Source organism: Stegostoma tigrinum, chromosome 10 (genome assembly GCF_030684315.1).
Source record: "Stegostoma tigrinum isolate sSteTig4 chromosome 10, sSteTig4.hap1, whole genome shotgun sequence".
Classification (NCBI taxonomy): Eukaryota; Metazoa; Chordata; class Chondrichthyes; order Orectolobiformes; family Stegostomatidae; genus Stegostoma; species Stegostoma tigrinum.
Window position 1 is genome coordinate 79,284,627 of NC_081363.1, and position 25,938 is coordinate 79,310,564.

The 25,938-nt window shown below is 41.6% G+C and overlaps 1 protein-coding gene across 4 annotated transcripts in view; it reads right to left on the reverse strand.

The window, feature by feature from the left end:
* rpap1 (RNA polymerase II associated protein 1) overlaps positions 1-25,938 on the reverse strand; it is an 83,823-nt gene that overhangs the window by 49,280 nt on the left and 8,605 nt on the right. For all 4 annotated transcript variants that reach the window (XM_048538344.2, XM_048538345.2, XM_048538346.2 and 1 more), the window contains 4 exons: positions 24,861-24,953; positions 19,689-19,869; positions 19,049-19,189; positions 16,049-16,234 (listed from right to left, as the gene is read on the reverse strand). In XM_048538344.2, coding sequence (XP_048394301.1) covers positions 16,049-16,234; positions 19,049-19,189; positions 19,689-19,869; positions 24,861-24,953 — 601 coding nt within the window. The remainder of the gene's footprint in view (positions 1-16,048; positions 16,235-19,048; positions 19,190-19,688; positions 19,870-24,860; positions 24,954-25,938) is intronic.

The window sequence follows — 25,938 nt, forward strand, 5'->3', positions numbered from 1 at the left end:
AGTGCCTTATTTGGTCTTAGGATGTCAGGATTGCAGCTAATGAAGTAGACACTAAGGGGGCAAAATAGTATCACATAAAATTTGGACAGACTAGCAGCAGGAAGAGGAAAGAATAGTTTCTTCGTAAAAGGCAGCTTAATATGGCCTTGGATTACAAGTGTGCAAATTGACTAAGCATGGTACATAAGGCTGGTAAACCGCAGCCAAATGGAACAATAATTAAGTGGCAATATCAGAGACCTGACACAAAGCAGGACGAGACTGAGAATACCATGCTGACCATAAGTTACTCAGAAAAGATAAAGAAGCGGGGAGAAAAAGAGGTGGTTTGGCAGTACTGATAAAAGAAATTATGAGAAAGGAAAAATAACAAATCAAAAAAATTTTCATATAAATTTTCTTGTTGTATTTATATCATTTGTCAATTTAAATATCAATAGACGAGTATTACAATACTGGCTATGCACTTCCAGCCACTAAACAGTGGGAAGAAGAACAGAGGAGCAAATTCACAGCAAATTATGGCAAAGTGCATTAACTACTGACAACAAAAAACTTTAATTCTGCTAATAGAGACTAGAAAAGAGTGCTAAAAACAAAGACAGAGGAATTCCTGAAAGGGGTATAAGAAACTGCTCACGATCAGCTCGTTTCAGCTCTAATGAGGAAGGGAGCAGTACACAATGTAGCCCATAGTCCAGTCTTCAGCCATGAACTTACTTAGCTCTTTAAAAAAAAATCCATGGGAAGGTGCCTGGAAGAAATATGTAGATATAGTTCTTAGGAATAAAGGGATCCAAGGATATGGGAAGAAAATGGGAGCAGAGTAATGAGTTGGATTATCATATTGACGGCAGAGCAGGTTTGAATGGCCAAATGGCCTAAGCCTGCTTCTATATTCTATAGATTCTATATTTCTAGAATCTGGAATTGAACCAGCAGCCTGGCTCCTGAGTCATAATTGGAATTCCCACCCCAGGTCCCTGTAACAGCCATTAGAACTAATCTATTGGTTTCTACATATACTATTACTAGTAACTCAATTATTTTTATCTGTTCAGTTCTGGACACCACGCTTCAGGAAGGATTTTGCAAGAGTACAAGCAATGTTTACAAGAATAGTACAAAAGTTTGCTAACAGAAAGACTGGAGACGCTTCTCCTTAGAAGCTGAAGAAGAAATTTGATTGAAGTTTACAAAATCACGAATTGTTTTGGTAAGGAAGGAGGAACCACCTCCAGTGACAGAAGAATAAGTAATCAGATGGAACAGATTAAAAGGTGATTGGCAAAAGAACCTGGGCCAACATGAGGAAACATTTTTTCCACAAAGCAAGTAGTCATCGTCTGGAATACAGTGTCTGAAAGGGCTTATGGGGGTAAGATGCAGTAATAATTTTCAAATGAAAATTAGATAAATACCTTACAGAAAAATATTGCCAAAGTAGTGAGGATAAAAGTGACCAATTAGTTAGCTATACAAAGAGTTGACCTGAGAGCCATGGGTAAAAGGATCTTCTGTGCTGTACAATTCTATGAGGCATTTCCACTTATTGAACACACTGCAAAAACTATGTCCTTTTTTTCAGTTTCTTAATTATGAACTGATATGAACCAAGGATTGCAGCATGGTTTGAATGCAAGTAATTTGATACTCAACATGCACTGTAGGTGAGAGCTCCGTGGAGCCGAAGGGTTGTGCACTGGCAGAGGTTTGATGGACAAATACAAGCTAATTGGTTTGTGGACTGGTGACTAGTTATTGATGACAAGAGCGTTCTTTGCCTGTCAACTACTGTGTGTTTTGGTTCCCACGTAAGTGAACAGTTTGGGGCCAGGAACAAAATACAGAGAAACCATCAGGTCCCTTTCAGCTGGGGGCTGTCTCGCCATTCTCCACAGTAAGTTGCTTTAAACCTGAGGGAAACAATTTTATTGTCCCTTCAGCACTTTCCATAAGCTGAGAATTTTAACTTTTAAGATAGAGAGAGTGTTTTAACAAGTAAAGAGTCACCTTGTACCTCTTGCAAACAAGGAAAAGCATCTGGAGAAGAATGGCTAAGTAGTAGCATTCTGACCAACACAAGAATCATCTCAGCAATCCTTGTGAACAGAAACCTCCAAACTATTTTACAGTTTTTCCCTCTGTCCTGTGTCTTTTTCCTTTGTCTGTCTTTGAATGTGGATTTATTAACAGATTCAAATTTAATTTGCAGCTTAAATATGCTGATGGTTTGTAACTGTTTACCTGTAGCTGGAAGTCTAACTAAACTAGAATGATTATTTATTATGTGAAGTACAGAAACCTAGTTGGTGCTTTCTGTAAGCCTGAGTCTGACAGTCAGATAAAATACAGAATTTTTATTTATTTGAAAAATATCTTTAACTTTTGTGATGACTCCAAGAAGATTGGGGCTTGATTTCCAGTGCAATTCCATGGTGAGTTGTGACAGCCTGAATTAGGATTACTATTAGGCCATTTTGCCCCTCAAGCCTATTCAAATGATCCGACTGTGGCCTCACTCCATATTCCTCCCTAGGCATAATAACCACGTTAGTCTAGAATACACCTCTTTCAAAGATATTCAATGATCTGATCAGTACCACTCTCTGGGGAATAAAGTTCTAAAGACAGCCCTCAGAAAGAAAAGTTCTCAAGTCAATAGCAATGGGAGATCCCTTATTTTAAACACTGTCCACCAGTTGTAGTTCTGTAGTCTAGCTAATGTTACAATATTGGAAATGCAACAGCAATGCCCCAGAAACCAAAGACACAAGAACCAGCTAATCTATTAGATTAGGCAACTGACCTAGCCTCCCTTATCTTGACTGAGGGACGAATATTGGTCATGATACTAGGGAGAATACAGCTGCTGTTCTTTCAGTAGTGCCATTGTTTCTTTTACATTCAGTTGATTGGACGGAAAGGACATTGGTTAAATATTTCATCCAAAATGATGATATACGCAGATGGTATAGCACTCTCCCAGGAGCACATGGTCAGTGTTAGCCCAGATTTTGTGCCGAGAGGTCTGAAGCAGGACTTGAGCCCAAGAACTTTATTTGGTCTCGGAGTTGAAAGTGTTACTAACTAAATCACTGCAGAGTTAAGTGGAATTCTCTGTGGCTAAGAATCAGTAATGTTGTCGGACCCAAATAGAGGGAGCTTCACTGTGCATTTAATCTGCAAGATAGCTTGATGCTGACGTTGGACAACTGAAAGGTCAGATCTACACTTTCTTAGTGATGACATTCTCTCCAGCAAGGTACAAAAAGTCAGTAAAGTTTAAAGATGATAAAATGTGAGGCTGGATGAACACAGCAGGCCCAGCAGCATCTCAGGAGCACAAAAGCTGACGTTTCGGGCCTAGACCCTTCATCAGATAGGGGGATGGGGTGAGGGTTCTGGAATAAATAGGGAGAGAGGGGGATGCGGACCGAAGACGGAGAGAAAAGATAGGTGGGGAGGAGAGTATAGGTGGGGAGGTAGGGAGGGGATAGGTCAGTCCAGGGAAGACGGACAGGTCAAGGAGGTGGGATGAGGTTAGTAGGTAGGAGATGGAGGTGCGGCTTGGGGTGGGAGGAAGGGATGGGTGAGAGGAAGAACAGGTTAGGGAGGCAGAGACTGGTTGGACTGGTTTTGGGATGCAGTGGGTGGAGGGGAAGAGCTGGGCTGGTTGTGTGGTGCAGTGGGGGGAGGGGACGAACTGGGCTGGTTTTGGGATTCTCCCCTTCCCCCACTGCACCACACAACCAGCCCAGTTCATCCCCTCCACCCACCGCATCCCAAAACCAGTCCAACCAGTCTCTGCCTCCCTAACCTGTTCTTCCTCTCACCCATTCCTTCCTCCCACCCCAAGCCGCACCTCCATCTCCTACCTACTAACCTCATCCCACCTCCTTGACCTGTCCGTCTTCCCTGGACTGACCTATCCCCTCCCTACCTCCCCACCTATCTTCTTTTCTCTCCATCTTCGGTCCGCCTCCCCCTCTCTCCCTATTTATTCCAGAACCCTCACCCCATCCCCCTCTCTGATGAAGGGTCTAGGCCCGAAACGTCAGCTTTTGTGCTCCTGAGATGCTGCTGGGCCTGCTGTGTTCATCCAGCCTCACATTTTATTATCTTGGATTCTCCAGCATCTGCAGTTCCCATTATCAAAGTTTAAAGATGTGCATTTTTATGATACTATTCATACATTGTTTAATTGTAGGATTCTTGCTGCAGAAATTGTTTCTACTCCAGTCAGAGAGGGGAGTTGCAGATTTGTGGCACAGTAATATTATCCTAAACACTACGGGAGTGTCCCCATTGTTACTTCATCGTTGCTAAGTCAAAGCCCTGGAACTCTCTTACTAAAAGCACTGTGCACCTACATCTGTCAAGATGGTGGCTCAACATTACCTTCTCAAGCACGATCAAGGGCAAGTATAAATCAGGAACAAATAAAAATAACCTGTCCTATTTGCTCTCCAAATTTACTATTTATCTGTTTAGCTAGCCTAACTTAAAGTAGTCATTTCTCACCCTGATGTCGTAAAGGTAGATTCAGGATGGGTTGACAAGAATCTCATGAACCATTACACTGATTTGTGCTGACTGATGTTTCACTAACCCCAAAGACTGCAATTCTTTACACGCAAGGCATCAGTCAATAAGATATCAAAACATACCTGGAGCTTAAAGATCAAATTATGCAGTCAATATATATAAATTTTGTTTACATTCACTTGAATACAAAATACTGAGGAGTGATTTGATCAAGGTATTTAAATGGGTTTGAATCCTGCACAGTCCTACCTTTCGAGCAAGCCCTTGGCACTCACTTGCAAAGCACCTCAAGGTAGTATTCAAAAACTGTCCCATAGTATCCTGGTCAATAGTCACCCTTAACAAATACTGTAAAAATGGACTTAATTGGATTATTACCTTATTTCTTGGAGTAAGTTGGCAAATTGAGTACAATGTGAGAAAATGTGATGTTATTCATTTTGAAAGGGAAATCAAAAAACACGGAGAAAAACTGCAACACAAAGGGATTGGGGAAGGAAATATTTGTGCACAAAACCTAGAAAGCTAGCACACAGGCATAGCAGGTAATCAGGAAGGCTAATGGAATATTGGACCTTATTTCAAGAGGGTTGGAGTATAAGAGTAGGAAGCCCTACTGCAACTGTACAAGGCGCTAATGAGACCACATCAGAAGTATTCTGAGAAGTTTTGGTCGCCATATTTAAGGAAAGATATCATTTCATTGGAGGCAGTTCAGAGAAATTTCATTAGAGTCAGAGAGATATACAGCACAGAAACAGAACCTTCAGTCCAACTCACGCATGCCAACCAGATATCCTACTTAATTTTAGTCCCATGTGTTAGCTTTGGCTCATATCCCTCTAAACTCTTCCTATTCACGTACCCATCCAGATGTCTTTTAAATGCCGTCTTGTTTTGGACTCCCACCGGGAAACGACCTTGTCTGTTCACTCTAACCAGACCCCTCATTATTTTATAAAAGGTCACCCTTCAGCCTTCGACGCTCCAGGGAAACTAACCCCAGCCTATTCAGCATCTCCCTATAGCTCAAACCCTCCAACCCTGCAAATATACTCTTAAATCTTTTAGAACCCTTTCAAATTTCACAACATCCTTCCTATAGCAGGGTGCCCAGAGTTACACATAGTATTCCAAAAGTGGCCAAACTAATGTCCTGTACAGCCACAACATGAGGTTAAACAAGTTGGGACCCTACTCATTGGAATTTATAAGAATGAGAGGTGATATTGATGAAACATACAGAATACAGACAAGGCATTACTGAGAGGATGTTTCCCCTCAAGGGAGAATTTAGCAGCGAAGACATAGTCTCAGAGTTAAGAGGTGCTGAATTAAGACTGAGATGAGGAGAAATTTCTTCCCTCATAGTATTCAGAGTCTTTGGTACTCCTTGCCACAGAGAGCTAGGGGTCAGAGTTCTTGCATATACTTAAGTCTGAGATAGATACACAGATTCTTGATCAACAGGAGAAAGAGGGTCACCCATGATCCTACTGAATAGAACGGGCCAAACAGCCTACTCCTGTTCCTATCTCTTATGGTCTGGTGGAAGTTTACAACTTGGATGCTGCAATTCATATATGACAACCGTAACTAGAATCCTATAGGGCATAATTGGCTGTGATGTGCTTTACAACAGCCTGAGGTTTTGACAGACACTACATAAATTTAAACATTTGCTTAGAACCTATAATACTTTAACAAACTCAGACTGAGAATTGATGGATTATTGCAGAATACAATTTCTACAAACTAGCTAAAAAGCAGGCCATTTGGCCCCTTGAGCCTGCTCCACAATTCACTAAGGTGATTACTCATTTATTACTGTCTCATAATCCACATTACCATCTAGTCCTTTGTCCAACTAAAAATCAATCTACCTCCATCTTAAAATTATTCAATGACCCCATCTCCACCACCTTAGGACAAAAAGCAAACAACCCTCACTAAATGAAAATTCCCTCATCTCAGTCCATAAGAGCAACTTCTAATTGTAAACAGTGCTCCTAGTTCTGGGTTACCCATAAGAAGAAACACTATTTACATATCGACCTTGTCAAGACCTGTCAGCATCTGATATGCTACAATCAAGTCACCCCCTCCCTTTTCCATACTTCAGCAAGCCCAGCTTGCTTAACCAATCTTCAAAAAAACAACTCCCTCATTCCAGATATTAATCTAGTAAACCTCCTTTGAATCACCTCCAATGCATTTATACCTTCCCTGGCCTGCTTTTTGGCTAACCCACGCAGATACGGGGATATCATTTCACTGGAGACAGTTCAGAGAAGATTCACTAGGATGCACCCCAGTATGGAGGGATATCAGGGAAAGGGTAAACAGGTTGGGAATCTACTCACTGGAGTTCAGAATAAGAAGTGATCTCATTGAAACATACAGGATTCTTAAGGGGCTTGACAGGGTAAATGCTGAGCGGATGTTTCCCCTTGTGGGAAGAGTCTAGCAACAGAGGGCATGGTCTCACAATAAATGGGGGCCATTTTAAGATTGAAATGAGAACAAATTTCTTCTTTCAGGGGTTTGAGTGTCTTTGTAACTCTTTGGCACAAAGAGCTGAGTGGGCAGGGTCCTTGTGTATATTTCAGGTTGAGATAGTTCTTGATCAACAGGGGTATCGAGGATTATGGGGAAAAGGGAGGAAAGTGGGCATGAGGAGTGTCAGATCAGCCACGATCCTGTTGAATGGCGGAGCAGGCCTGTAGGGGCAGTACAGCCTGCTCCTGTTTGTTATGTTCTTATGGTTGAGTATTAATCTGCTTTTGATTAGTTCCAGCAAAATGAAAAACTGAGTAATGTGACTTATGTAACATTACAAAGTAAGTCTAACATGTTAGATTACAAATGCTTCAATATCATTATCTCAAACTGACAAACTGAGATAACCACTAACAAAAATGCTAAATGCTTAATGCTACCAGCTGAACCAAACATAACATCTATTATGGTATACTGAGGTCAATACCAGCAATCTCAGGATTGCATACTTTTGCCCAAAACAAGGCAATTACATCCCTAATAAATCATTGAACATCAATGATTGTAGTGCTACGTAATAGCCTTGCAGCCGCTAAAATGGAAACAATAACTGCATTTGTGGCCCTAGTTGATAGCAAAGGACCCTAATGGAAGAGATTGCAATGAACTCTGGTGTTCTTCTCTATCAAACGGACTGCTTTCACTGACTAAACTCTCACCAGATTAATTGTCACTTGAGCATGGTAACAGCGGAGCAGGTGAAGTGTAACTGCAGGGTTAAAAATTAACATCTGGGCATGAATTACCCCTATACAGAGGACCAAGAAAAGACTAACTGCGAAGCTGGAAATCTAAAACAAAAACAGAAATTCTTGAGAAACTCTGCAGGTTTGGCAGCATCTGTGGAGACAAAGCAGTTAACATTTCAGGTCCAAAACTGAAGAAAGGTCACTGGACTTAACGCTGCTTTCTCTTCACAGATGTTGCTGGGCCTGCTGAGTGTCTCCAGTAATTTCTGCTTTTCTGTCTGAGAGTTTACAACTCAATAGATGGAAGAGTGTTTTTCCAATGGCATGTTATTATTAGCCTGCCGTCTGTCTTAGTTTGCAGGGAAAACCCTGGTTCCTGTTTGCCACGATTTCTATGTGATGTCATTTTTCGTAAACTGAAGACTAATAGATTGCAGCTTTGTTCTTCGAGATTTAGGTGATGCATTTGTACGTAGATGGACAGTTCTTTATTACCTGGTAACATAGGTTAGAATTTTTACAATCTCTTTTTTCCATTCCAGAGAAGATTCTTGTTAGATAATTACAGACCGTGCTTAATAGTTTAGAGGAGCTATACTGATCTAAGCACAGCAAAGCATGCTGTGAACTTTATAAGCATGGCAGGACTAAAACATCTGCTCTTTAACCCTCCTGTAACACTTGAGATCCAATTGAAATGGAACCAGGAAGGGGGTGGCAGGGGGGGGGGCACGAATGCTTTCTGTAAAACTTTACTTACAATGCATGATTCACCTTTTCAATATGCAGCAACCTTTACATTATTTGTACAGCAATGTAAGTTGCAATAGCCTAGAAGACCATAGGGCTGCTCTCTCATCACAGAGATATCTGGTGGTGAGTTTAACCTGATGGTCACCACATTCCAGGTGAGGGGAAAGGTCGAGAAGGGTAGGGGAGAGCCTTCGTATTAACCTCAACTGGTGCAAGAATCGAACCCTTGCTGTTGGCATCACTCTGCATCACAAACAAGTCATACAGCCAACTGAATTCAGGCTAATGCTACAGTGCAATTATGAGGGAAAGCTGAACGGAAGAGATACAGGAAGGAAATATTTACCTGGTAGACTAAGAGATGATGGATGGAACTCCTGAGTTTGGTTACTGCCTACCATGACCACATCTCATGCTTTTTTCAAAATTTAAGTCCTGGCCCATCACAGGATTCGGCTGGAGCTACAATAGTCACCACTCTTCTGCTGGTAGTCAGTGCTGGATTTTATTCCACAGATAAATCTCTTTTGTCCCCTGATTACCACTTAGAATGTAGTCAAGGCACTGAATCTTTGACCCATTCAATGAACCTCCTGAATTTCTGCAAATGCAATACTTCCTATTTATTGCTGGTGATGAGGTTGCAGTAATTAATGGTATGGAAATATCTGCGGTTTACACTGGATTACAGTACTTTAATGAAACGCCATCTCCAACAGTTCTGACTATTTGATTGCTGCACCCTATTGTAAAGTGTGTCAGAAGTCGAAACGCAACTGTGGCAAAGTGTTGTTGAGATGAGGTTGTGGGTTTGCAGGTTGTTCCTCAAGTTTACAGGAGTTTTGTTGAATATTCCATCCTTACTAGAATGTATAACTCAACATGTGCATTCACATAGTGTGTGCAAATGAAAGAAAAACAAAAAAAGCTTTCATTTATACAGCACCTTTACAACTTCAGATCATTTTAAATGCTTCATAGCCAACAAAAATCTTTTCAAGTGCAGTTACTGATGTAATATGATAAATTTGACTGCCAATTCTGGCACAGCAAGCTTCCACAGGCAGTGGCAATGAACTGATAACCTGACTCAGTGATCCTGATTAGTGCATAAACATTGTCTGAGATACTAGGAAGGAATAATGCTACAAGGTCCTTTATTTTCACCTGAACAGACTGGCAGACCCCAACATTTCATTTGAAAGATGGCACTTCCAACTCGAGTCATACAGCACAGAAACAGAGCCTTCAGTCCATCTCATCAATGCCAATCATGTTTCCCAAACTGAATTACTCCCATTCGTCTGCATTTGGTCTATACCCCTCTACACCCTGTGGCATAGGAAGCATTGACTGATATAACCTCATGACCTGTGCAAATTTCTTAGTCACGTGATACAACAGTAGTGGAGTTGTTGACTAGTCACTAGGAAGAAATCCGGAACGCGTGCAAAGTGCAACATAAAACACATCTTCACGTCCCAACCATCAATACGCCTTCATCCAGCTCACAATACTTCCTCTTAGCTGATCGGAAGGACATTAACTGTCTTAACTCCCTCCTCCTTGGTGTATAATGTGTGCTCAACACCAGTTAGAGTATGCTGTCCCAATTCTGGACCATGATTCAGGAAGGATGCCAAGGCCTGTACCACAATGGAGATTTACCAAAATGGAACAAAGGATAAACAGCTCATGCTACTCAGAGAAGCTGGAATTGTTTCTCTGCCTAACAGGCCAATAAGACAGGGAATTTCTCACATATTATGTACAGGAGCTAAAGGGGTTGACAAGAAGTTTAACAGGATTTCAATTGTAAACAATTCAGTTAGATTTCCTGGATGAGGTAACGTTTAGGCAGTGATGACTTATAATACTACATATGTACAAAAATTGAAATGATCTCAAAAGATTCTGCAATTACCAAGACCAGAACAGTGCTCAGTTGTAGAGCTCACTAGCTCCAAACACCACACAGTGGTCTGTCAAATCATTTGTTCTGTCAGGTCAAACCCAACTGAGTCCCCATAACAGCAAAGCTGGGGAGAGGGGTGGCTTTTGGCAGCTTTCTTAGCTAGCACATTCATGATGAACTGTTGGTCAATCTCCTTCCCTCAATGTTCACAATAGTACACTTTGACTAAGCATAAGATATTTGATGGAGAAGTGTACAGGACAGACTTCATTCAGGTACAGTCAATCAAATTATACAGAGGCACTTTCAGTTTCTGATTTCATCTTCAAGACAACTGTTAAAAACAATGCACCTTATTTTCCATACATCTAAGACATGCCTTCATGCTATACCTGTTCCTGAATCATTTAAAAACAGATGTAATTGTTTACTTCAAACTTCCTTTTCTCAAATAAGTCTTCTGAACTTAATTGTTCAAGTTCAATGAAATACAGATTGATTAACCATTAGTTTTCTAAACAGCAGTTAGTGGAGTCTGCTACTCTCATTCATTACTCTGATTGCTAATGTCATGTCTTAATCACTCACTCATTATTTTCACTTATTTTCCCGCACAACTACTTCTCACATGCCATTTCGAGGTCATCCTATCTCAGAAAGCTCATAACTCCAAGGTAGAAAGCAAATCGATTATTAACCCTCAATTATCAAAGGATGTACAACACAGCGGGGGACAGGAACTGAATAGGGCCTCAGCTGAATGTTTCAAATCATAATTGATTTCTGTACACCTCCAAAATAGTGCAATCTCTTATTTTGTTCTCTGTCCCATACTTTGTGAATTTTTCTCTTCAGAGGCCTCAACCTTCTCCTCACACAATGAGGGTTCTCAGAGGCAAAGGTAGGTGCTGTCATCCATCAAAGATGCAGCACTGTCCACCATTGGTCCTTCATTCATTCTGGCACCAGCAGCTAGCAATGCCTGCAGACACTGGCCATTTGACAGAACTCATACCAGCTTCACAAATTAGACCTACACTGGCTGCTGAGCCAGATAACACATCAATTTTAAAATTCTCATCTTGGTTTTTTCAATCTGACCACGCCACACACATGTCGCCTTTCCCACCTCCCTCCCCACTCCCCCTAACCAGCTTCCCTCACCCCCTCTTCCCCCTTCATTCTGTCCCCCAAACTGATGCCCATCATTACATCCTACATGCATCTGATAGTGTGAAGTGTGCTTCATCATCCTTCTCAATCTATCTGCAGCATTTGACACTGGGTAACATCAGTGGTGTCCAAATTCCAATTCTTCCTCACCAACATCACTACGCACCCCAACACCACATCACCCCCCATCCCCGACGCCCCAATCCCCACCCTGAACCTGCTGGGTGGGATTGCACTCACCTGGTTCCATGTTTATCTCATTGTAGTTACAGAATCATCTGCAATGACTTCTCTTACTCTTCCTACTCAGCACCCCCGCCTCTAAAAATACAGCATAATTTTCCATATGTATTCTGGCAACACACAAATCTATTTCATCACCACCTCCCTTCATCCATCCACTGACTCTGATTTATCACACTATTTCTCCGACATCTTTCCAGAAGGAGAAGCAGCAACTGTATCCAGTTAAATGGGTAATGCCGAAGCCGCTGTCTTCAGTCCTCAATGCAAACCACACTGCTGAGCTACCCTATAATTCTTCCTGGAAGTTAGGCTAAACAGATTGATCTTGATCTTGGTGTCACATCTGACATTAATGAGAGGTTCTGACCACCATTTCCACGTGAAGATCATGTACTTCCACTTCTATAATATTGTCCTGTCTCAGCTCAGTTGCCGGTGGAACCCTCATCCATGGCATAGTTACTTCTGGACTTAAGTAATCCAAAGATTCACGATCGCCATCTCCTACCCTCCATAAAGCCCACAAATCATCCAAAGCTCAGCTGCCTGTATGCTAACTCCCACTCTGTGCTTTAGTGCCCTACACTGACTCCTCGCCTGACAACCTCTCTTCAACTTTAACACTTCCACCATTGTTTACAAATTCATCCACAGCTTTGTCCCTCTCTATCTCTGTGACCTCCTCCAGTCCCACAAACACCTGAGATATCCACACTCCTCAAATTTTAGCATTCTTAAGTGGCCCCATTTTAAATAAATGTGTCCTCCGTTGCCCAGCCCCTAAATTCGGAAACTTCCTCTCCAAACTTCGGAAATGTTACATTCGTTTGTGTGGTGGCTGTATAAATAAGCCACCCATCCTAGTCTCGCTTTCCAGCATCTGGTCTATGGTCTTGAAGGTTACAGTGCTTTAGGTGCAGAGCCAGTGTCCTTTTAAATGAGTTGAAGGCTCCCACCAACCAAACCTCTCTGCCTCTCCCTTTTAAAATACCCCCTGAAATCATGTTTGACACACCTTTGGTCACCTGTCCCAACTGTATCATAATATGGCTTGGTATCAAATTTTGTCTGATGACACATTTGTTACACACCCAGGGATATTTTACTATAATAAGGTTGTTGCTAGTATTGCTCTTTTCCATTCATGTGGGCATTGGAGTCAATTGTAGCACTCTTATGTGCAACCTTGAGAAAGATCAGTGGAGATCAATTTGGGACCTTGCTGGTTTTTATGCATCAGTCCCACCGTGGGAAGTACAGATGTCCACTGAAACATCAAAGAACATAGAATTATAATGTAGAATTTGTGTACTGTATAACTGAGCTCAACTACAATCTACATTAATACCTTTAAAAAAAAACAGCCTCCATAAACAAAGAGTAATTTGAGCAATGGTTACATTACAATATCAGGAACAGGGCTGCAGGCTCACTGGCTGGATTCCCAAGTGTCAGGATTTTCTGTAGCACTATTATTCACTATGTGATCCCCTCAGCAACATCCTTCATCCTAACTGATTTTAGCAAGGACAGCCCAACTAATACCCATCAGTGTCTCAACCTCACAGTACCATTTCTAGGGACAAACTGGCTTGGCACAGTTATAACACTGCAGCTAATGTTTAACTACGCATCCGAACCCCAAAAACTGTCAGGTAACAAGCAAACGTTTACCTGGGGAAACTATTACAGTGCCTCTATGGTTTGAATGAGCAGCTGGGATTGGACATTCTGCCATGTCTTAACCTAGCAGTAGTGGTAGGATTCCATGACGACTGTTACCAATACTCAAGGCAAAATCCTACCCTAGAGAGCATCTTTAACATGGTAAAAATGTCTCTAGACATTGTGCAGAAGCCATATCAGATAAAACATGGCACAGAGTCTCATGAGGAGATATTGGTAGAAGTGAACAAATCCTTGTTCATAGATGGAACAGTTTGATGGAGAAGAAAGATGTAGACATGCAGAAAGCATCAGGGAGGGAATTCCATAGATTAAGCCGAAAGCGGCTGACGGCACGGCTTCTAATGATACAGCAAAATGAAAGGAAATACGTAATAGCCCAGATGGATGCAGAAACACAGAGGGCTAAAAGATCAAAGAGATTAGAGAGTAAAAGGGGAGTGAGGCCATAGTAAAGATGCAAATGAGGAGCAGAGTTCTAAGAACAAGGCACTGCCAGACTGGAAGTCCTCAAGGCTAAACAGCACTCCATGCAACTTCGGACAGACAGAGCTTTGGATATGGAGGAAAAACACTTGAAAGGGATTACATAATTAAAAAATTGTTGCAAAATGAGAAAAGATGGGTAATTTTTGAGGCCGAGACCATTTCATGTTTATCAGTTCCCATAAACAATGAGAATACTTTTTACAAACAGTTATGGATTCACTGCACTGGCAAAATTTTGAGCGTGCTTTAGTCTTGCACTTTCCTTTTTTATCTGCAGTGCAAGCTCTCAGAATTACTTGTACTTTGCAGGTCTTTGTTAGTGTTGGGCTATTAGCTTCTGGGCACTTTAGAGAGATGTTGAAAATTAGGAGTACAGCATGTTGTCAAAAGGAACTATCTTAAAATACATAAAAATAGGGTAAAAGCTCTCAGTTAAAGGCATTGGAGCACATGCAAAAGGAACACTAGCCAGCTTTCTGGATAAATGCAGCTCCGACAGCATCTCAGAATAAAAAACAACCTATTAATCCATGCCATCCACCATCTTAAATATTCATGTCACACAAGCACACAGGAGTGTCTATATGCTTCATAGACAAACTGCACTGCATCAAGGCTCCTTTCACAGCATCTTCCAAGCCTGTGACCTCTAACATCTAGAAGGACACAGGCAGCAGATACATGGAAACATCACCACCTGCAAGTTCTGCTCCAAGCTACTCACCCTCCTGAGGTGGAATTGTATCAATTTGTCTTCACTTATAGCAATGTCAAAATCCACAAACTCACTCCTGAAGGTGTACCTGCACAATAGAGGGCAGTAATTCAATGTGGCAGCTCACCCCCATCCTCCCAAGGGCAATTCATAATGGGTATCAATGCTAGTGCAGCCAGTGCTTCTCATATCATATGAATGAATAAACAAGCCAAAAAATCTTAACTGATCACAAATGGCCAAATGTGAAAACTGGAACAGGGACATTTCCAGAGAGATATAATTGAGTGACATGTTGAGAACGTGAAATTTTACTCCACAAAAAAAGTAACAGACTGAATGCATCATTTTTTATTCTTCATTTATTTTATGTGGTGTTGGTTCATTCCTGTCTGTACAGTTGGAACGGCGTTTCAAACTAAGACTGTGATTTGACCACCAGGGTGGCTGTTGATATACTGCTATCAGCCGAGTTCATTTTGCCTGCCTCTGTGGTAGAGATGTTGTGTCTAATTTTAATTCCGCATAAGTGAAAGAGTTTCAAGCCAAGTTCAAATTTTGTCCTGTGACTCAGCAACATTACAGCACCTTTCCATCCAATTCTATTACTCCTAAATCACCCTAACTCTCAGTCTTTAAATGCTGCATGCTGAGGGAAACTGTCAGCTCAGCTTTGGAGGGGAAAGAGTGGGCACACCCTCAGCTTGGGACAGGGGAGCTGAGACACCCTCAAGCCAGTTGGGAATATGGGCAGGGAGCCAGGCTACCCAGTCAGTACAACTACCTTCAGACACTGAAGGTACAGTTATCAACGAGTTAGTCGAGAGTGGAAGGGCAAAGATAAAGAAAGTTTGTTTGGAGTGGCAAGGTCATCAGGCTAGAGGAGTTTCATTCTAATTCATTCATGCATTCATTCTAATTGATGTCATAATATCAGAGTGCTTAGTGCAGGAGATCTGGCCAATTATGCCTATTCTAACTCTGAAAAAGTTATTCAATTGTTTCCACTTCCCTGCTCTTTGAAATGCTGCCCCTTTAAAGTACTTCAAGTCAACTCGCCTCTGAAAATTATGACTGAATCTGCTTCCACTGCTCTTTCAGTCAGTGCTTTTTCCAATAATAATTTTCTGCATTAAAAATATTCACATTTCCCCCTTGGCTCTTTTGTCAATTGTTTTAAATCTGCCCCCTCTGCTTATTGACCCTTCTGCTAACAGAAACATTTAAGCCTACTTATCAAAACCATTATTAAATCTTGCCTGCTGAGCTTTTTACCTGTTGGCTTCTGATCCATTGGTTCTTCTTCTGTTGGACTAGCCCCAGATTGTCTCATTAAATGCGAATGTATCTGGTCCTCTTCGTGGGTCTTCTCTGTTTTACACGATTCCATTTTGTCTTTGGCACCTTCACTGCAACTCACCCCTGACTTTCTTGATTTTAGAAATGCAACCAGACTTGGATCTAGTTGAACAGGAAGTGGAGGGATAGATCAAAGTTAACCATATGTCTTCAGGAGGAAGAACAAGTCACTTGTTTGCTTTTGTAATGAAACAATTTACGGTATTTTTCAGGTCTTTTTATTCTTAACACAGTGTCAGTAAGTGGGTGCTTTAGCAGTCACACTCAGAAACTGCCATGCACTCTCAGCAAATGAACTGTGTCAAGAGTTAAAGCTGAAATAGTACTGTGTAAAGCCCAATGAACAACCCACAGATGGTCAAGTCCAATACACAAGAAACAATGACCAGCATCTAAACACCAGCAAACAACACTGCAAAGAGCAAATAACAGCATGTAATGTCCAATAAATAAATAACATTCAAATTCAATTCCCACTCGAGAATTGCATCAAAACATCATGCTCAATGACTCGCAATATGCATTGGCCATCATTGAAAAAATTGCACCCATGTGATATGCCCAGTTAATAAGTAGTCTCATCATGAAATCTGATGTCCAATGTATAGCTTCAATATTACAATAATCAATTAATAAATCTCATCAATATGTCAACTGATGAAAAATAGCTTTTAAAATGTAATGACAGAAGAACAGTCACCGTTACACGTAATGCCAGTCGATAAACAAGTAACATCAGTGTCATCAGTGTTGGAAATGCAGGTCTTTTAAAGGGTGAACCAGTGACATGGGAACCCTGCAGCCTTTTGAACCCAATATCGAGTTCAACAGTTTTAGAGCTTAAGTATTTTCTCCCATGTCCTTACCCAAAACCCCACACAACAGGCAACAACCAATTGTCAGCAACTAAAGGTTCCCCCATCTTCTTGCTATTCATTTTCCCAGTTTGACCTTTAGTCATTCCAATGTCTGTACAACTGTTTGCTTTTTTTCTCTCTCTCTCTCTGGGCTCCATCTCCTTCCCGCCAGCCCCAACCCCTACTTCAGCAATATATAGCAACTTTTTCCTAGCTACAATCAGTTCTAAAGAAGGGTCACTGGACAAAAACATTCACAGTGCTTTCTCTCCACAAATGCTGCCACACCTGCTGACCTTTTCCAGCAATATCTGTTTTTATTTATTTTGAATTCATCTGTTCAGAGTTGTTACTACCCACCTTTGCAGCAGGTGAGACTATCTGTGCCTCTTCAGTTTATACATCTCAGTCATGTCCCCTCTCAATTTCCTCTGCTTCAAGGAAAACAACCCCAGTCTGTCCAATCTCCCTTCATAACTGAATCTCTCCAGTTCAGGCAAAATCCTGGTGAATGGCGTCTGCACCCTCTCCAGTGCTATCACATCCTTCCAATAATGTATCCACAATACTGTATCCCTTGCAAAGGCCACCTTGTTGAACCACAGCAGCAAGGACATCCACATTACTGCTGCAGAGTGTGTCTCAGGATTTTGATGCAGCAACAGGGAAGGAACAACATTATAGTTCCATGTCAGGATGGTGAGTTTTTTGGAGAGGAACCTGCATGTAGTGGCTGTTCCCATGTATCTATTGCCCTTATCCTTCTTGGCGGTATAGGTTTAGGCGACTTGGGTGAGTTGTTACTGAGCATCTTGCAGATGATACACACTGCTGCCACTGTATGCCAGTGGTGAAGGCAGCAATTGTTAAAAGTTGGTGAATGAGGTGATCAAAGGGCTGTTTTGTCCAGGATGGCTGGCAAGCTTCTCATGTGCATTTGAAGCTCCTGACTTCAGGTTGTAGATGGGGAAGAGGATTTAAGGAGTCAGGAGGTGAGTTCCACATCACTAAATAACCATCTTCTGACCTGGTCCTGTGGCAACAGTATTCATACAGTACACCTTACTAATACATAGTGGTCACAGGACTATAGAAATCATTGTTCAATGCCTTTCATACATGATAAGATACCACTACAACTGTAGCTTTTCATATATCAAAAAGTCCCATGGTTGATTCCTTCCGTGCTTTGTTAGTTAATCTCAGACACGGTAGTAATAGAACACAACTAAACTTAGGCCAAGTGATAATGGGAACTGCAGATGCTGGAGAATCCAAGGTATCAAAGTATGGAGCTGGATGAACACAGCAGGCCAAGCAGCATCTCAGAAGCACAAAAGCTGACGTTTCGGGCCTAGACCCTTCATCAGAGACCCTCTCTGAAGAAGGGTCTAGGCCCGAAACGTCAGCTTTTGTGCTCCTGAGATGCTGCTTGGCCTGCTGTGTTCATCCAGCTCCACACTTTGTTAAAAACTTAGGCCAATACAGGGAAAGATTGAGATAACAAAGTGTGGAGCTGGATGAACACAGCAGGCCAAGCAGCATCTTAGGAGCATCTGTAGTTCCCATTATCACAGGTAAAGATTGACTTATATTTATATAAAGCTTTTCATTACCTCAGGACACCTCAAAGCATTGTGTAGCCAATTAATCACTGTCGTAATTTAGGACAGACAGTAGGTGCAAAGCAAGCTCCGAAACAACAATGAGATAATGACTAAACAATTGTCTCAGGCATAACTATTAGCCATAATTCACTAAACTTAGTTTGAGAGTCACAGAAGAAGGCAGTTTGGCCTTGGCCTTTTGCCAAGGGAAGTCATAAGATAAAGGCACAAGCAAAAGACGTCCTGCTTTTGACTGTCACTCAGTGACCCACACCAGGTAGTAGGGAATGTGATGTCCTTCACTGGGGAATACAAAAACAGTGACATTGTTGGGCTGACAGCACCTATCAATTCCGTGCCTTGAGGGGGAGAGGGGAAAGCTGGAGGAAGAAATTGGAATGAAGAAAGCCAGGTTTGGCGGTTTAACGCACAGCAGTGATACAGTTACTCACCTAACCAAGCCAGCAAATTATTGCGTTCCTCCACAATCTCTTCTTTAGGCATGGCCTGCAGTCTGGCTACATTCTCCTCATGAATCTTTTGAGATTCTTGAGGGCTTAATTCCCCACCCAGTCTCTCTCCAGATCCACCATCTGTGTGAAAATGCGACAAGTTAGTTAAAGATGAAAAGTCATCATCCGTATGACTCTCAATTAGGCTCTAAAAAACTTCACACTTGGTTTCGGGAGTAGGTCTTTCAGCCCTTCATGTCTGCTCTGTCATTCCAAGAGATCATGGCCAATCTGTACCTTGAATTAAGGGAAATGCTCATCAGGTGAATCCGCATACTTCCAATTTAAAACTGGTCTCTTATTAATCAAGCAGGGATATAGTTTTCTCACCCTTGTTAATTCAGATAATCATATTCCAGAAGCAGTCACATTGGTAAGTTGCCCAGTCTAAGAGTACAGGCCTTACACAGAGCAGACTACCCCACTGTAGTTGTCAAAGGATTCAATCTCAGGAGCAGTCCAAGCAGCCCTGCTATCACCGTGAGAGGATTCATATCCAGGAATGGCCCAGGCCCTCCTGCTATTCCTACGTAATTCCTCAACACTTCTATGATAATAAAAGCTTTTTCCATAAATTCACCTGTTGATTGCTCCTTTTCCGATACCTCTGTAACTTGAGGTGGAGCTGACCTTTGCTCCTGTGAGACCTCAGTCCAGGCGCTGAACCCCCTGAAAGAAGGCACTGACCGAGTCGCCTCAGCTGCCTTCTTTGCAGCAAGTTTCTGCGCAAAGATACTTTTCTTTCCTGAAACCAGCTTCACCTGTTAGAAAACAAAAATACATAACACGCACGTCAAGTACTCAAGCAATACAGACAACTCACGAGACTGCAGGATAATTACAAGTGAGAAAGGCCTTGGATTTATCTGATTCAATCATTTAGATTGATCTTAAATTCCAACTAGATCTTAAATGATTCCAGGGTTTCAAATCCACATTTCTACCTGGGATCCCATTCCTGTACAACTGTAAACCCTGAGCAAGTACTTTGATATATCAATCCGGAACATGACTTTTGCTTATTAGGACCCATACCCAATGACACCAGGAGTCACAATCTCAAGCTATGTTGATTTTCCCTTCCCAGCTAACAGATTCCCAATACTGACACAAGAGATACAAGCGACAACTACAAGACCATAAGACATCGGAGCAGAAATTAGGCCGCTTAGCCCATTGAGTCTATTCCACCAGTCAATCATGGCTGATAAGTTTCTTAACCCATTCCCTCTGTAACCCTTGATCTCCCTGATCAAGAACCTATCTATCGCCATTTTGAATATACTCAATGACCTGGCCTCCACAGCCCTCTGTGGCAGTGAGTTCCATAGATTCATCACTGTCTGGATGAAGAAGTTTCTCCTTATCTCCATTCCACATCAACAACTCTCAGGCTGTGCCCTAGTCTCTCCTACCAATGGAAATATCTTCCAAACGTACAGAATACTGAATGGCCTGGACTGAGTGTAAGTTTCAATTAGATCCCCACCTCATCCTTCTAAACTCCATCGACTACAAACCCATAGTCATCAAACGTTCCTCATATGTCAAGCTTTTCATTCCTGGGACCATTCTTGTGAACCTTCTCTGAATCCGCTCCAGGACCAGCACATCTTTCCTGAAATATGGGGCCAAAAACTGCACACAATACTCCAAATGTGGCCTGACCAGAGCCTTATGGAGCTCTGATCTTTCACTGGATGTTGCAAAAGTAGGTCGAGTTTGCAAAATGCAAAACAAATTGTTTTTACGTTACATGTCCAAACAGAAAGATTCAGACATCGCAAAGCACTGAAGTCTTTTTATTCAAGTGTGGTCACTGTGGTGGGAAATACAGCTGTTGATCAGTACACAGAAGTTTTCCCACAAACAACATTGTGAAGATCTGTTTGTTTTTAACATTTTATTTGAAGGATGGGAACTGGTCAGGACACTGTGCATATTGCCTACAAAATATTGCTATTGGATTTTCCACAACCATTTGGCAGGCTAGAAAGGAGGTTCAGTTTAATTACTCATCTGAATGACAGCATTTATACAGTAATAGAGTCATACAGCACAGAAACAGATCCTTCGATCCAACCAGTCCATGTTGAACATAAACTAGTCCCACCTCCTGCACTTGGCCCATATCCCTCCAAACATTTCCTATTCATTTACATAGCCAAATGTCTTTTAAACATTGTAACTGCACCCATATCCACCACTTCCTCTGGAAGTTCATTCCACATAACAAGCCATTCTGTGTTTAAAAAGAAAGTTGCTCCTCATGTCCTTTTTAAATCTTGCTCCTCTCAACCTAAGAATATGTCCTCTAGTCTCGAAATCCCCCATCCTGGGGAAAAGACACCTGCTATTCATCTTATCTATACTCTTCATGATTTTAAAAAACCTCTATAAAGTCATCCCTCAACATCCAATGCTCCACTGAAAGAAGTCCTAGCCTATCCAACTTCTCCCCATAACTCAAACCTTCCATTCCTGGCAAAATCCTGGTAAATCTTTTTTGAATCCTCACCAGCTTGATAATATCCTTCCTATAACAAGGCAACCAGAACTGGATACAGTACTCCAGGAGAGGCTTCACCAGCATCTTGTACAATCTCAAAATGCCCTCCCAGCTCCTGGACTCAATTCCAATGGTGCAGCATGCCTGCAGGGCTGCAGTTCTTCAAGTGCTGGCAGTTAGACTGAAACTAGTCGGCTACAGAACATCCATATAGCGCGTTCTTCATGTTGACAACAAGTCAGAATTACTGCTATCCTTCTCAAGGATTTCAGACAAAATGACAAATAAACACAGATGCTGTTCATTTCAATGGAATATTGAAATTTTGGTGCCTGTGCACTTCTAAGTTTCATATCGTCAGTAAATTTTGAAATAGTGCCCTGTATACCAAGATCTAGGTAATTAATTACATATCAAGGAAACCAGAGCTCCTAGCACCAATCTCTGGGGAGCTCCAGTACAAAGGTCAAAAAACAACCACTCACTACTGTTCTCTATCCCCTGTGATACGGCCAATTTGGTATCCATACTGCTACCGTCCTTTTAAAAGTGAACATTGCTCACAGGTCACTTGAGCAGCACTTTATCAAATGTCTTTTGGAAACTTCTCTCCACCACATCAACCCCATTACCGTCAACCTTCTCTAATACCTCATCAGAAATATCATGCAAGTTGGTTAAACTTCATTTGCCCTGAACGAAGCCATTCCTTATTTCCTTAATTAACACACACTGGTTCAAAATACTGTTAGTTTTGACCCAAATTATCAATTCAAAACAACACTGCTTAAACTGGTCATTCAACGCAAATGGCAGATGCCAGTGTATATGCTCCACAAAAGCCAATTCCCCCGCTCTGTTCACAAAACCCTATCAGCAAAACCTTGTATTCTTTTATCCATCTGGCACTTATCTAGCTGAGATGCTATCCACTCCTACACTATTCACTTCAAATACCCTGTGCAGAAGAAAATTTCACATTATAACTACAATTAATTTATCATTTCCCTGTTTACTTGGAATTCATGTGTGAAGTTAATAGAGTCTGTAATAGCGAGTTTTGAGAAGATTTGTAGCTCAGGTTGAGGTTCTGGATGTGAGTTTGCTCACTGAGCTGGAAGGTTCGTTTTCAGACGTTTCGTCACCATTCTAGGTAACATCATCAGTGAGCCTCCGACGAAGCTTCGTCGGAGGCTCACTGATGATTTTACCTAGAATGGTGACGAAACGTCTGAAAACTAACCTTCCAGCTCAGCGAGCAAACTCACATCCAGAGTCTGTAATCTCAACGGCCACTGCAAAATTCATTTTAATGTCATTTTCTGTAGCCCCTCCCAGTGCCTCTTCCCATCTCCTGACTTGCAGCCTCTATCAGTGCCTGACACCAGTGACTATGACCTCTCCCTTAGTCAATGCAATACCAGAGACCTGATGTGACCAAGGACTCTGGGAATAAGTGGCGCCAGTGAGGGACAGGAGCAACAGCTATGTCAACATGTTTCCGTATTGAGGGTGAACAGGGAACACATTGCTGGCTTCATGTGCCACGAACAACAGATTTGCACATGGCCCTGTGATCAATTCACACATGCAGTTTTCTCAACTGGTGTGTGCCGTAATAGTCACCGCGTAGCGAACAAAGACTGGGACAACACAAATGAAGCTGATGAAGCAGGGCTCTGATCACATCCAGTGATCACTCTTGGAAACACTGTGGTAGGATCAGTCAAAGCCTGCCACCTGCAGGGAGACAGGGGAGTTTGGGGCTGGGGGCATTGGATCCGGCGGTGGGAAATGACTATTTGAGGCGTAATTGATCTCAAAACATTATAATGCCATTTTCTTGACATGGAGGGCAATGCCCGCTGGATTAATTTTTAATGTTAGACATATTAGCTGAACAAAAATTACCAGAAATGAACAAAATGTTTTCTGCTTCAGTTTGGTTAAGATCTCCCACTGAAGGTCAGGGTTGTGAAAGTGTGAGCAGGGGATAACTACTTTAAGTGGAATATTACACTTTTCTTTTACATTTAAATTTTTTTTTCATAGTTGTTTAATCTAGAAATGTAAAAATGTAGCAATGTGAGCTATGTCAATTTAAAAGAGATAACGTTTTAATTTTTGTTTGAAAGGTTCTGCAAAGCCTGCTTTAATATTGATTCCAGCGGGAACTCATGACCCACTTAAAGTCGTTTCACTTAAGTGGCAATTCTCAGGAGCAAAGTTATAACTTTGATAGAGGAGTACCTATACTCCCTAAATGAAGGGGTTCTTTTTATTGTGCCTTCATTCCGTCTTGCAATATGAATGGCACTGGCAAAGCCAGCATTTGATACTTATCCCTAACTACCCTTGAACTGAGTGGTTTGCAAGAATATTTCAAAGGAAGCTTAGAGAGATTGCAGTGGGTCTGAAGTCAGATTGAGGTAGGGATAACGGAATTCCTGAAAGGACATCCATGAACCAGATGGGGTTTTAACAACAATTGATGATACTTTCATGTAAAGTTTTCAATTCCAGATTTACTAATTGAATTTAAATTTCACCAGCTGCTATCATGGCAGCGTGTTTTGAGAAGATTTGTAGCTCAGGTTGAGGTTCTGGATGTGAGTTTGCTCGCTGAGCTGGAAGGTTAGTTTTCAGATGTTTCGTCACCATTCCAGGTAACATCATCAGTGAGCCTCCGACGAAAGCAGGACATAACACCAGCGCTTCGTCGGAGGCTCACTGATGATGTTACCTAGAATGGTGACGAAACATCTGAAAACTAACCTTCCAGCTCAGCGAGCAAACTCACACCCAGTGCTATCATGGCACTTAAACCGATGTTCCACAGTATTAGACTGCACCTCTGAATTACTAGTCCAAAATATTACAGCACCACCTCCTCAGTCTTATAAAGCTGGTCCCTTAGTTTTGGGCTGCCTGACATATAGAGACAGTTTATCCATGACCACAGTACCCTTTTATAATCTTAAACCCATCTATCAAAAATCATGGCTATTTTGATGTACACATGCAATTTAATCTATCCTGGTAGGGACAATCTCTCGGTCCTGGCATCATTCTAGTAAATCTTTATTGCACGGTCTCCCATGCTCCCATGGCATTATGCAACATGAAAAACGGAATACATCTTAAATCCTTCTAGCAGCTGATATCAAATGAAAAACATGAGTTTCTAAGTCCCTACCTTCACATAATGCTGAGGAAAACCAACGTGTGAAAGCAAACCATTACCTCACTCTGTACCTCCGACCTATGAAAGACCTTTGGGAAGGGCAAACCTGTTGATACAGGAAGGGATATTGGAGATGCTCTTGTGTCTCTCTCCTGCAAGAAAAATACACAACAAAGAAATTGTTTAAGTGGCAATCTTTACAGTCTGCTAAAACCTTCTAAAGTGATCTTTCCCTTATGTGAAAAAACAAGAAGCAGTGAAATTGTTCTTAATACAACAGATGAAGTGACTGAGAGATTTAACAGCACTGCTGAAAAGTAAGAAGAACTTTGATAAATAAGGAGAAATTATTGCCTTCAATAGAAGGTTCTGTGATCCGATGTTTGCCTGTCAGTTGAAGTAGTTTATAGAAACTGCAGAGGTTATAGCACCAAGATCTTCTGACCTACACTTCAAGTGGCTGAGTATATCTCCTCTTCTGGTATCACAAAACAACTTGTTTTGTGAATCTTGTGAAAACACAGTGAGATAATGCTGAAATTTAATGGTGATGACTAAGGAATCAAGATCATGTGGAACCATGCTCCATCAGGAGAGAGGAGAAAAATGAAGGATAAAGGACAAAGTTTTGCCTTTGATGGCTTTCAGGACTTCCCACAGCACTTTGTAAACAGTTAAGTATTTTTCTAGGATCACAAGGTGTAGAGCTGGATGAACAAAGCAGGCCAAGCAGCATCATAGGAGCAGCAAAGCTCATGTTTCAGGTCTAGACCCTTCTTCAGAACTATCTCTGAAACAAGTATTTTTCTAGTATTATTTATAGCCTCACATTGAAACCACAGACAATTTGGACACAAACTCCCACAAGCTAGATTGATGATAATAATCTAATCATCCGAACTGTCGTACCCAAACTAAATGGCCTCCGTGAGATGCTAGTCAGAAACAGAAGTCACCCTGATCTGAGCAATCCAATACAAATGCAGCAGTTCCTTCAACTATTCAATTTCAATATGCAAAACCTTATAATTATCCTACTTCATACAAGACAGATCTAAATTGGATTGATTGATTCCATGGGAAAAGCTGTGGGAGAGTGCAGAGCCTCAAACTGCTCTGAGGTAGTTGGCCCAAAAA